At 51.4% G+C, this 13,338-nt stretch overlaps 1 protein-coding gene across 1 annotated transcript; it reads right to left on the bottom strand.

Annotated features, from left to right (window-relative positions):
* Nucleotides 1-175: 175 nt before the first annotated feature.
* Nucleotides 176-11,414, bottom strand: ORMDL3 (ORMDL sphingolipid biosynthesis regulator 3). Its single transcript, XM_080565490.1, has 4 exons — nucleotides 11,276-11,414; nucleotides 6,518-6,724; nucleotides 4,893-5,044; nucleotides 176-4,763 (listed from the first exon to the last, which is right to left on the bottom strand). The coding sequence occupies exons 2-4, from the start codon at nucleotides 6,689-6,691 to the stop codon at nucleotides 4,628-4,630; spliced, it is 462 nt and encodes a 153-aa protein (XP_080421616.1). The 5' UTR covers nucleotides 6,692-6,724; nucleotides 11,276-11,414; the 3' UTR covers nucleotides 176-4,627.
* Nucleotides 11,415-13,338: the final 1,924 nt, after the last annotated feature.

Raw genomic sequence — 13,338 nt, 5'->3', positions numbered from 1 at the left:
AGTAGACTTGCGACAGCGCCAAGCTGCGAGGTGTGGGGTGCCTTCAGCAGCCTCTGTTGAGCGGTCTCCTTGGCCAACTCTTTGCTTCGCTGCAGCCCCTGGCCTGGTGGGCTTCCAGCTGCACGTTTAAAAGCAAAACCGGTCCACGTGGGAATTCAAGGAATCGAGTACGAGCTTTTACATGAATACTTACTTTATTAGTTTCTCTTAGAATGCTGTACAAAGGAGTAATAAAAATATTCACACTTTTATTTTAGAAAGTTCTCTACATGAGACTTCGGTATCCACAGCAAAAAGAAGGGCTACTGGGAGAAAAAACAAAACAACCCTAAAACTATGTACAATGTCAGAATGTTCCATTAAAAAACAAAACTAATTTAGCTCACTTAAATTCATCCAAGGAGGATACATAAACGCAAACTCTCGCATGCTTAAAATACGTTATGCGCGATGATAAAGCGATGTAAGTCACAATAAGAAATATTAATGCGTTAACAATGGTAACCCAACTGCTGTCCCCTTTTCAAGGGCCAGTACCAACCTTCTATTAAAACAAACAAAAAACTAAACAATGAATTAAAAAAAAAGTACTCGAGAATTAAGTAGCCCTAGACCTCAGGCTTTTGTTTTTATTTTAAAGGCTTTTTTTCCTGCAAAGGGTTGGACTGTGTAACATCCGCTAGCTCTGTTAAAGGAATTACAAGACAGGATTCCCTGATTCACCAACTGGTAGCACTTGATTGTTCCCTCGTTTCCCTGGTGCAGCGGCTTCCACATGGCGTTAATAGGTGCACTGTCTTAATGATGGCTTAGAGGAGGCCTTGCCCGCAAGATCAGGCTCAGGCGGAGGGATGGCTGCTTGCCAGTGCCTGTGAACTGCTCAAGGGGTGGGTTTCTGAAGCTTTTCTCCTGCATTCATCGCAGAACAAAAAAGAAAAGCATTTTAAGTACCTACTTGCCCAGTCATTGTTTCTCAGTCACACAAGGAGTCGCACACCTTAGTTCTCCAGCTGAAGTTTATCCTCGTTACTGTGTACAGTGTAAGTTCAAGGGGAAAATCTGTCAAGTGCAATGTGATCAAAATCCTGTTTAAAATCAATAATGCTCAATTATCTCCTTCACAGAGGTACCGGAGAAAATTCCACAGCCTAAAAGAAGGAGCGGACAGTCTTTGGGCTCCCGTTCTGACTCTCAGCACACAAGGTAGGCTTTGCCCTTGGATCATCGCTATGCCAGCTGCAAACATACGTCTAAAAACCCTCCTCCTGTCCGTGCTGTTCCAACGTCCCTTTTCTCAGAAATGACTTACCCCATGAGATTTTTAGTGTTTTGACTAAGTTCATTAACTTTTGTGTGCGCAAGATTAGCCTTCAAGCACTGAACTCACTTCCATATGAATTTAGCAAACGAGTAACCCAGAAGTGGTTTCAGTACGGAGTTCCAGGACACCCAGAACTGTATTCATTACTTTCACACCACCGCAACAAAGAAAATTTGGTCAGGTACGACTCGCTCCTATGACACTGGCAGGAAGGAACCAGCCACAAAACTCACATGAAGGTGGCTTGACCAGCAGTACCCAAAGCTTTTTTTTTTTTTATGGTTCCTTTCTTATTTTTGATTAATTCTTCTACCTACCCTTAAGATGGGATCTTAAGGAAGATATCAGATCAATAACTGTTCAAGTAATTATAAATCTAATGAAGCTACTCAATACACCATATTATTAACATGAAATCTTTCTTCAACTCTTGCTCTCAGTTCTGCCCATATTTCTCCAGTTTTCATTTATATTTCACTTGATTGGATTAACTGTATGAGTCCAAGTTAACTCCAGATATTTTGTGGCAAAAAATGCTACACCTGCCTTGGAAAGAATGTCATTTGCCATGTGACCCCAAATATGGACACTTGTGTAATGGCTATTTCAATGATTTCAGTGTCAATAAAGTATATCAGAAAAGCTTACTATTATAATTAAGGCTTTGCCCAACATTTTAGGCTCTGGGCTTTAAAAACAGCCTTTTCCAGAAATTTGGAATTCCATCCTCTGTTGTTTTACCGATGACCTTTAATTTAACAAAATGCAATCAAATGTCCATAGTGTCAGTTAACAGCACAAATAATATATATCCAGATCCTCAGCTGTTATAATGCCAAGGCGTTTGATGCACCTACAGCGCTGTACTTTGAAGAAAGCTGATCCTCTACCTTCAATTTGTGCTTATGCTAAAAATATCAAAACTGCTCTGGCTTTGAGTGAGGCACATATACTTAGAAATAATCAGTATATGTCTGTATCTATGGAAGTAATATTTTAAGCAAAAGCACCCTTGGTATAGCTACTGTTATTGTTGCAAAAAAGTTGATGTTCCCCCCCTCGTATTCTACCTAAATGAATAGTGTTCTTCCTTCTGGAGATTTACCAGATGTTGTGTGTGCTGTCAGGAATTCGGATCCGCTGAGCAGCACGGTCTGCCTTACGGATGCTGCCTTAGCCACCCTGTTAAGAACAGGCGCTGCACCTTTGAGGGCAGCAGTCTTTCCGTAAGCGTTCTGGGCATCGGTGATCTCTTACTAATTTCAAAAGTACTCAGCTGATTGACAAAACAGTTCTATTCCAAAAACACTTTTTTTCTTTTCTCACCAAAAGTCATTGTCTAGTAGCTTAAAGAGTATATTAGCTTTAGGGAATATAGTACCTTAACTAAAGCAGCAGTCCCTATGTCGTGGTGGTTAAAAGGTTTAAAACCCCTCCCCAATCAAGTACGCTACACATCTGCCAAACTCTCTCTGGAGAACAGCGCTCAAATATCAAGCCAAGCTCTTCTCTTTCTACTTTCTTGAAATCTTCTTTCTACTTTCTCGAAAGCTTCGTTTTCACTTAAAATATTTCTGTTTTTCAAACATATTAGGTAATGATTCTCTATGCGTTCCAGCATCCCTCTGAGGTATGCTAAGTGTTTTCTCCCTTCTCTGCAGCAGTCTGGTAGTTAATCTGAGACAGAGAGGTAAAGCAGCTTGCCTCAAATTACGCATGGAGTAGTACTGGATCTTACATGTGAACTTGGAGTTCCTCTGTCCTATGCTCAGACCATCGATCAATTCAATATCCACTGTGACTTCTTAAGCTAGGCTTAGCTAATGCAGGAACAAAACCAGCATACTAAAAAAGTTTCTACCATTGTCAGTGTGAGACAATATAAGCACTAAGACAACAAAAAATACAGGCTTTCCTAAGTTTACAGGAGAAGCGTGAGGAAAAACACATTTCATCGGGCACGCAACCCAAAAGAAAAACCGATTGCTTTGAACAGCAGAAAGGCATCTCAGCCAGGAAGTCTAAACCTGCAGACCTTTTTTCAATCAGGTGGTAGTTTTATGGGGGAAAAGGCTCATTTTTCTTCCTATACCAAATCATCTGTTGTCCTCAGTGCCCCGCAACACCCTTCTCTTGGTCAGCTCCCTCACCCTTGGCAGCATCACCCTGGGCCCAGGGGCTGCTGCTGCAGCATTTGCGCGTGGCGCTGAGTGCCAGGCAGTCAGGCATCACTTGTTTGCCACATGGAGGCTTGCATGTCAAGTCCACAGTTAGGACTGGCAGATCTCAGTAACGTGTACGCAGACCCAAGAGACCAAGGAGACGGATGGAGGAGAAAAATTCCAATTATTGCCACTGATTATAGCAGGCAGCCGTCCATCTCTCGCTTGGCCTGTACCCATCAGTCGGCAGCTTCTCCCATGCTCATGCAATCTCCATGTACCAAGTACCTCAGTGGCATTTGTAGTTAATCATTAAAATGAGCTGCAACCTGGCCTTTAATCCAAACGCTGCACTGCCTGAGTGCTCAGCGTGCTTTAAAATTTTAGTGGTTTGGGCTTGGGAGCAACGTTACCCAGACAAATTCTGGTACAAGTTGGAAGTAACAACTGTAGCTTAGGGTCTGGTAATCTTTTCCCTGAACCACACGAATGGTACCACAGAAAACTGAAAGCTTTGTCAAATTGCAGGTGATTCTTTCCTGTACTGTTTTTAGTAAAAGAACTTCCTTTCTCAGTGGCGTAAAAGATTTCAAAATGCAAATCTGTCATTCTGTTCCCCCTCCCTCTCCTCCCCTGCCCCAAAATGGGACTCAAACCCCAAAACAATCAACTATTGGGGAAGTCTGGCTGTCTCCCTTTGAACTTCCCCACATATCGCTTAAAGCACCTAGCTTCAGAAAGGGAAATGTATGTTAAAGTGCATTTACCACAGCAATAGTACCAGCACTAAAAGCTTTTCCCCTCATCCCTGTTCTCGCCGTTCAATGTCTGGGATAGATGACGATCTTCCCGTAACTCATCCTCTTTGTACCTTGAAGTCTCAGTGTATCTCCATCTATTTATGATGCTGGAATAAAAGAAAATCCAGCGTCATGTATCCTGCTCCGCGCTAAACTCTACTCTGGAGCTTGTTTAGATTTATTGGGCATGAGGATCCAGCATGCGGTATATGTCTATTGGGTACTGCGTTTAAACAGCCGCTGTGAAATCAGATCCCAGTGGGCATGGGGGTGAAGAAACAGAGCAAGAGAGAAGGAACTTCCCCTCGCCTCTGCTCCTCTTCCATGCGCTCCGTCTACGCAGTTCAGTACTTGTTGATCCCAAAGATCCGGACTCCGTGAAACTGAGGCAGCTTGGGGATCAGGACGCTCATTAGGGAGATGGTGTTGATTACGAAGTGTATCCGGTCATACTTTGTGTAAAAGCTGGTTAGAAAATACCTGGAAAGGCAGGGAACAAAACGAGGAATTAACACCACTTCATGCTTTCTGTTTCCCCAGACAGCACGGGCAGCAGGAGCGCTGACCAGCACAGGACACGAGGCAGCTCAGCTGCCCTGCGGTACTCACAGTACGATGGGCATGATGGTCAGGAACTTGCGGGACGCTGTGAACTGCACGCCGTAGTCCATCTGCTCCCAGTGCGTGAGCAGCCGAGCCTTCCCCTGATCTGGCGTCTCAAAAGGGGTTCCTTTCACGGTATGTAGGAAGATGTACATGCTCTGCAGCAAACACACGTACAGCGGGATCAACGCAACGAACGGCACAACTTCAGCACGCGCAGCACAGCGGTGAGAGGTTTCGGGCAGGCAGCTTGCACCAGCACGCTGTCCCGCTAGAGGGACGCATTGCCATTGCTGGCAAACTCAAACAGCGGCTTCTGAAGCAGTGAGTTAGGGTGAAGGACACTAGCCGGGGCTCTCCCAGGCTTGGCTGTTGCATGTGGGGCCTCTCACTCGGCTCTTGCACAGGAGGGAGGAAGGTAGCTGCAGGATTACAGCACTCGGATGAGGAGATTAGCATGGACTCGCTCTACCGTGCAGCAGCAATGCTAAATGCTTTCTAAAAAAAGTGCTGCTAGACCTGCAGGCAGTAAGGGTCTGTTACTATTCTGATTACAAGTTAACCTGAAAGTGGAACACGACTTAGAGATAAGCAGCAAGCGTCTGGCTCAGTCAGACACATCTTTCAAGCACAGCCATTGCTGGCTTTAACTCCTTTCTGCTCCCAGGACCTAAGCACTTAAGCTGGCAGAGGAGAGCAGGGGAAGGAGCTGGATGAAATGCAGGTAGCATGCACTGAACTCAGCCCCTAGCAGTTCTAGCCGGCGTGTTGTTTTCTTTTCACTAGAGATGGGAATAATATGAGCGTGAGGGTCCCCGATAAGGGTGTTTTTTGTTGCTGGGATAGTCTTGGGCCGAGATGCTATTTAAAATAAATGACACAAAACTGATTGCTGCGCCTCTGAAGTATTCTGCCTCTTTCGCCTGAGGGCGAATGGCTGTGGAGAGGTCTGCTCAAGCCCTAGGACCCAAGCGTGCTAAGACTTGAACAACGGGATGGCAGAGGCACGGAAGTGAGCAGTTAAACAGAGCATGGTTTTCTTCTGCTCACTGGGGAAGTTGTCACTGCGTGGCTGCAGCACAGCACAAGACCGCGCTGTGTGAACGGAGCAGGCGCCCCGCTTCCCCTAGCCCGATGCTGTGACACATTGTCATTTGGGTACCTGATGCTTACAAGGGGAGAATCTGTCTCTGGACCAATCTTTTACTTTAAGCAGAGCGAGCTGAGGGTTAATCTTGCTTTCTAACTGTGACGAGGCTGATCCAGTCTGATTGTATCAACCCAAGTGAAAGCTGCCACGCCAGCTTCTGTGGCCTGGTACAGCTATTCCTCTGCTAGGGTGGACACAGCGAAGGGATTTGCTCTGCAGGCAAATCAGTTGTGTCCCCTCTGGGCAGCCTTACCAGATGCTTGGAGTCTTATCAGTACCTAGGCTGGATTTAAATATATGACCTAGAGGAAAAGGCGCAGTCTGAGGGCTGGAGGTTGAGTTACTTACCCCATGTCTTTGGAAACAGAGAAAGGAACTGTGTCAACAAGAGCTGGATTAGATCTCTCTCAAAAGAACAGCTGGTGCAGAGAGATTACCTCTCCGTGCCCCAGAAGTCAAACCAACCACGCCGCTTCCTTACCATGTTGTGAATGATGTTAGTGAGAGTCCAAACCACGGGCACGCTGAAGAAGGGGATGCTCAGGAGCACAACGTGCAGCAGGCCGATTCCAAGGACGTAGGACAACCAGATGCCGCGGCTGTTCATGACACGGGTGTTGGGGTTCACCTCGCTGTGTGCCGTTCCCACGTTCATGGTGGCTCTCGTGTCAGTTGGGCACCCCTGAAACTAAAGCAGAGTCGGGTTAGGACTCGGACCGCTCTAACCCTCCGTCCAAATTTCTCAGCTAAGCACAGCGGGGGTGGAGGGTCTTGCTGTTAAGCAAGCTGAAATTTTTGTTTGCTATAAAAAAATCCCGCGTTGGTTCATTTCTCTGCACCTTGTTACTGATGTTTCTGAGGGGAGGCTGAATCTGGGAGCAGCTCGCGTTTGGGAACAGCGTGTGGGGAGCCTGTCTGTGACAGAAGCTACGTGTGAAGCGTTTTCCTGGAACCAAGATGTCAATGTTCAACGCGAGTCCTGCCTGACAAGACTCACAAGACTCAGATGAATACTTTAAGTGCTTTTTAAGCCATCATCACAGTATTAATAATGGAAGCACTTGGCTCATGAAGTTTCTTACATGTTTCTGGGTTCAACGTACTTTAAACTAAGAAAGCAAACGCTAGTATTTGAAGAGTGAAGGCAGAGCAGCTATTTATCAACAGATCACCCGGTTAGTTCGCATAATTCAGGAGGGTTCTGCATGCTCTGGAGGCTCTCTGGTCTCCTGGTCTGGTCTGTAAGTTTTCCCTTCCAATTTAAGGCTTGCGGGACGGGGGCAGTGGTAGCAGAATTCCCCTGTAGGGAAGGAGACTTGGAGCTCAGGTTTTTCTAAGCAATCCCAGGGAGATGAGGACGCAAGACAGCGTTATCCTTTCAGATTGCAAGTGGGTAACACCAGCAGTTTTTGGACCAGTGCCCTATGGACAACGCTGTGGCTTTTCGGACTGCTGCGCTGATAGCTACCAGCAGCAGGTATTGGTCACGTTTTAGGCTTACTGAGAAGATGAGGGCTGCCATACCGCTTTTCAGGGATCACAGCAAAGAGACAAATTAAAACCCCTATAAGGCCTTGCATGAAATCCTCACTGTCCACGTCCCAAGGAAACGTGGTTTCGTTAGGTACTACAGCCCGTCCCTCCTTGCAGAGGACCCCGAGGCGAGGGCTTTTTCCTGCTGTCTAGCCTTGTGTTGTTGCTGCTTTCGTTCCCACAGCTGAAGAACAAGTTGCTGTTCTCTCCAGCTCTCGCAGTCTCAGGAGGCGAGCCCGAGCCAGATCTAACATTACGCGCTGGATGTCGCTGCCAGCTGTTGCGAGTTCCCTTACGGAGCGCTGGGCCTGGCTTGTTTCAGAAGCTGCTGTGCTCTCCTGCTCCTGCCCAGGGCTCGCGCACACGGCTCGTGCTCGACTCTGCAGCTCCTGGGACGCTCGCTGCCACTTTCAGCCGGTGCTTGCTCAGCACCAGAGGCTGCCAGGTGAGCTGATGGATGCTCAGCTACTTCTGCTACCCAGGTGGTTCACATCTGGAGAAGGCTTTTGTTTCCCTTGCAGAAAAAAACCCTACAGATCTGCGGGTTGCTCAGCCTCTTGGCACCTCTCCTGGGTGAGAGGCTGTCAGCTACCGGGCACTCCCGACGAGGAAGCTTGGTCTGGAAGCAGGACTCGGAGCCGGAGTTCAGCGCTCCAGGCCTGGCTGGGAGAGCAGCTCCATCCCGAATCTGCTGCAGCTCCTAAAGGCTTTCGAAAGGAAATCTGGGGGCTGCAGCGAGGCGTAACACAAGTCCAAAATGTCATACTACTGGGAAAAAGAGAAAGAAAAAGCAACCACCGCTGTGGAATGCATAAACAGGAGTGCTGCTTGCCAGACAAAGGAAATAATTCTCCTCGATATTGGTAAGGTCTCAGCTCGAATACTGTCCAGTGCTGGGAGGAGCTGGAGGGAGTCCAGGGCAGAGCTGTGAGAATGAGCAGAGGTGTAGGAAAAACATGACCTGCAAGGACAGCTTGAAGGAAATGGGTTTGTTTAGTCTAGAGAACACTCAAGAAAGATGTGATGAATAGTCCTCAAGTACTCAGAAGATAGCAGCAAAGAGAATGGAGACAAACCGCGCAGCGGCGTTAGCGGCACAGCGGAGGTTCGGAGCAACTCGACGGTGCAGGAAGCCTGATGCTGAACGGCCTCGCCGGAAGCTTTAAAATCGAGTTTAATTAACACAGAAAGAGAAGATTGTTTCCTCTTTGGAACTGGGGTGGCGACATCTTCCAGGCCCTCCCGCTCCCCCTCTTTTCTCGAGGCGATGCCGTTATCCGAGGGCCGCAGGAGCCCGCAGGCCTACAGCTGGAGGGGCAGCCTGGATGTTGAGGAATAAAGCGCAGTTTCCATCTGGGGACAACTGTGAGTCTGGCGGTCAAAAAACAAGGAGCAACTTCCACCCGGCGCCACCTGCAAACGAGGGCAGTTGCAGAGCTGAGGCTGGGTGGCAAAGGGCCAAGCTCAGACGTTGCACGTGAAGCAATCCTCCTCCCTTTGCCTCAGTTTCCTTGCTTGTAAAAATGACTGGAGTGGTGAAATGCGAGTACAAACAGCACAGGAGGTGAATTCAGCCTTGCAAGACAGCTGTGGCGACGGCAAGCGTTAGGTCCTATTATTAGGATAATTTTGCATGCTTTTCTAACTCTGCCTTCCCCACCTTAAAAATATTTCATTTGTGAATCTTTCCCATTTCTGACCTCGTGTTCGCAGCCCTTGCCCAAGCTCTTTGCTCACTTCAGATTGCACACAGAGCTTTGCACGTTATTGCAAAAGTCTGGCTGACGGAGCGCGCTGCCGAAGCTCAGATCCCTACCCCCATCCCCGACCCCATGTTGTTTGCTTTCTGATTTTACTCCGGGGATTTGTTCACCTGCAGGAAAAAAAAACAAAAAAAACCACCAAGGCGAGACACAAAAGCGGGAGGAACTCCAGCTCCGCCCCTGCAGCAGCTGGCTGCTGAGCTGCCCTTCCCAGTCGTGCAGCGCCGTTTCAGGACAGAAAAGTTTGGATGTTTCAACAGACCGGGTGTGAAGGTCAGGACTGCGCTGACGTTGGACGGTGGCCATCCAAGGAGGGAAAAAGTCGTGGTGGGACACAAACAGCACACGCGATGGAGGAGCTGAGCCCTTCCTCTCTGCCCGGGCCTTTCTGTGCCTGCCTGACCGACTGCCCACCCGTCACTCGTGAGTGAGTCCCGGCTGCCCAGGGCTCCCTCGGGAGAACCGGACCTGTCCCGGGGCTCCGAGCAAGGTGCTTTGGGGCTGCCAGCAGCTGACGTGACAGCACCTCCCTGCTTCTACAAAAAGGGGAAACAGCCCAACGTCAGCAGCTGCTGGAGGACCATGCCTAAAGCCATGCCACCAGCGCCCCGAGGCGCAGCTCCTTCCCCGCCTCTTCTTTTGCTCCCCGGCGGGAGCCCAACCACCACCCCCCGCCCCGTCCCGCTGCTCAGCCGTGACCCAGAACGCCGGGCAGGGCACGGCTCTTCCCGACAGCCGTCCCCTGGGGTGCTGCAGGATTGCACCCTGCTGCTGGCCGCCTCGCCCGCTGCCTGCTCCGTGCGGGAGCTTTATCTGAGGACCGCAGAGGTGAGGAAGGCAGCAGGTGCTTATCTCGGGCGATCTTCCTGAGCGTTCCCAGCATGCAAGCGATTGTGATCCGGGGGAGCCGCGGCAGAGCCGCGATCCCTATCTCTGGCAGCAACAGCACTCGCCATCTCCCCAGCAAATAAATATTTTAAACCCTTCTTTGCGAGAGCCGGAGTTATCGAGTGCCTCGAAGATGTTGGCTGCACGTAAAGGCGGCTGATAGGGGAAGGCGCTGGCACGTCGGACTAACCAGCACTGCTTTGTGGCCCCGAGCTGGGCCGCTGGAGGCTCTGCCGGGCCGGAGCCTGGCCGTGAACCCAGGACCCGGGGCAGCGGCGGGACAGGGGTCAGGATGAGGCCCCGGCTGATGCAAGCAGCAGAAGAAGCGAGAGCGATTGTGGGGGGGCACAGCAGCAGCTGGATCTGTGTCCTGCTGGGGGATCTGTGCCCCCCCCCCCAAAAGATCTGTGCCCCCCTGTGGGATCTGTGTCCCGCTGTGGGATCTGTGCCCTGCTGTGGGACCTGTGCCCCCCCCCGTGGGATCTGTGTCCCGCTGTGGGATCTGTGCCCTGCTGTGGGACCTGTGCCCCCCCCCCGTGGGATCTGTGTCCCCCTCTGGATCTCTGCCCCACCCCGTGGGATCTGTGCCTTGCTGTGGGATCTGTACCCCCCCAATGGGATCTGTGCCTCCCCCTGGATCTGTGCCCCCCCCGTGGGATCTGTGCCCCTCCTGTGGGATCCGTGCCCCCCCCCCCGTGGGATCTGTACCCCCCTCAGCGATCTGTGTCCCCCTCCGGATCTCTGCCCCTGCCCCCCCGCCCCGTTGCGGGGGCACTGGGCACCGGGCAGCGCTACAGGTCGGGGCTGTCCGCCGGGGGTCCCTCCCCCCGCCCAGCTCCGAACAAAGCCCCGGCCGCTGCCCAGCGGGGACCCGGGGATCGCCCCCAGCCCCCGGCAGCAGCCCCCGGTTTTGCAGGGGATCACCGGAGCCGGCTGCGCCCCGGGACCGGCCGCCGCCCCCCTGCCCCCGCTGCGCGCCGGGGGGGCTCGGCCTCGCCGCGGGACCCCCCCTCCCCCTCTCCGGCCCGGCCCTGCCCGGCCCGGCCCGCACTCACCGCTGCGGCCCCGGCCCGGTTCAGCCCGGTTCGGCTCGTCCCGGCTCGGCTCGGCCCGGCCCGGCCCGGGCTCTCCGCCGCGCACCCGCCGCGCTCCCGGCCGGCCCCACGGCGCGTCCCGCCCCGGCCCCGCGGCACGCCGGGAGTTGTAGTCCGGGCCTGGAGCCACAGGGTCACAGAACCGCAGAATCCTAGAAACACAGAATCACAGAATCCTAGAAACACAGAATCCTAGAATCACAAAAACACAGAATAGCAGAATCCTAGAATCCCAGAATCCCAGAATCACAGAACCGCAGAATCCTAGAACCACAGAATCAAGAATCCTAGAATCACAGAACCACAGAATCCTAGAACCACAGAATCCTAGAACCACAGAATCCTAGAATCACAGAATCATGGAATCACGGAATCACAGAATCACAGAATCCTAGAATCACAGAATCACAGAACCACAGAACCACAGAACCACAGAATCCTAGAAACACAGAATCCTAGAATCACAAAATCACAGAATAGCAGAATCCTAGAACCACAGAACCACAGAACCACAGAATCCTAGAACCACAGAATCCTAGAATCACAGAATCACGGAATCACAGAATCCTAGAATCACAGAATCCTAGAATCACAGAATCACAGAATATCCCGAGTTGGAAAGGACCCGCAAGGACCTGATCTAGGAGTATGATGAAAAATGTTGCACTCCAAGTTGGAAATTGGAGAGGAAAATGTTCACGTAGACGTAACAATTGTGCTCAAACAGCTGATTACGCTTTTTTCTTACACCTTAACAGATGCTTATGCCTTCTAACTTAAAACCTGAGAAGCAACAGGTAGTTTCTACGTTTCCCTTGGGGACAGTGTACTCTTCTGTATTTTGCTTCTATACAAACAGTTCAAAATTTTAAAGTCGTGTTGTCAGTCATACAACCAAACAACCTTGCACGGCATTACATGTTCCCCGCCAGATAGGTCAAGCCCTGAATGCAAGACCAGACAGGTAAATAATGCCAACATGTAAAACTAACTTGTAAATACATTACTTTTTGGCAGGTTTTTTTGGCACTTTGTGGGGCTTAACTGTACTTCAGTGAGAAGAATGTCCTCTGGTGTGAACTGAAATTATACCTCTATGCCACAATGGTTTTTTTTTGTTTTGTTTTGTTTTGGGGGTGGGGGGGAGAGGGGCAAAATTCCTTGTGGACACCTGAAGGAGTTGCAAAATAATAATAAAATTTAGGTGAAGGAAAAGTTCCTTCTCTGTTGTTGTTGTTGTTGTTTCCTTTTCCATACAGTCTTAAAATGAAGGCCCCCATCATTAGGGTTGGAACCCCTCCCCAAAACCACCCGGCCCAGCAGCCCCCCTACCACCACCATCACCCACTAGACCACATCCCCAAGCACCACGTCCAGCTTTCCTTAAACACCCCCAGGGACGGTGAGTCCACCACCTCCCTGGGCAGGGGCCGGGGTCTCCACCACCTCCCGAGGAGGGTCCTTTGGGGGCTGCGCTCGCCCCCTGCTTCACTTCACAGCTGCTCTGCCCACAGCACCCCTGAGCTGTGGCCCTAAAGGCACAAAGCACCCCGTGCTGTGCTCAGCAGGATCAACCCCAGTGGGGTGCGGGGGTGTCCCCACTGGGAAACCTCAGCCAAGGCGTCGGGCACGCCATCGATGCCCGCGGGCACCGCCGGGACGCGCGGCCAAGGTCAGGGCCTGGGAGCTCAGGCAGGATTCCTGCGCTGGAGCGCGGGGCGACCATCTGGCCGTGCCTTTGTTTGCACAGCGATCAAAGCCAGCAGCGTGGCGCTGCCGCGGCCCCTCGGTGCGCGCGGCCATCTGTGCAGCCTTTGTGCGCGCCGCCGCCGCGGCGAGCTCTCCTGCCGGGGAGCGGCAGAGGGTGCAGCATGGCGCTGAGCGGCGAGGCCGCTTTGTGCTGCCAGCCCCTGCCCCGAGCTGCTCTGCTGCTGGCTCCCGTGGGACCCTGCTAGGGCACAGCCGGCCCCGGAGCCCGTCAGCGTGGCACCCCCGGGGTACCCTCTCCATCCCCACGCCCGGCA

The sequence above is a fragment of the Anser brachyrhynchus genome (genome assembly GCF_964034855.1).
Source record: "Anser brachyrhynchus genome assembly, chromosome: 22".
Classification (NCBI taxonomy): Eukaryota; Metazoa; Chordata; class Aves; order Anseriformes; family Anatidae; genus Anser; species Anser brachyrhynchus.
The sequence above is the reverse complement of the archived record's forward strand: the minus strand, read 5'-3'. Positions and strand labels throughout refer to the sequence as shown.

Bases quoted from the DNA above. Each gene is read 5' to 3' on its own strand.
- ORMDL3 (XM_080565490.1), bottom strand. From the start codon at position 6,691: ATGAACGTGGGAACGGCACACAGCGAGGTGAACCCCAACACCCGTGTC. The intron at 5,045-6,517 runs GTAAGGAAGCGG...TGTTTGCTGCAG, and splicing joins CTAACATCATTCACAACATG to AGCATGTACATCTTCCTACA. The intron at 4,764-4,892 runs GTGAGTACCGCA...CTGCCTTTCCAG, and splicing joins ACCATCATGCCCATCGTACT to GTATTTTCTAACCAGCTTTT.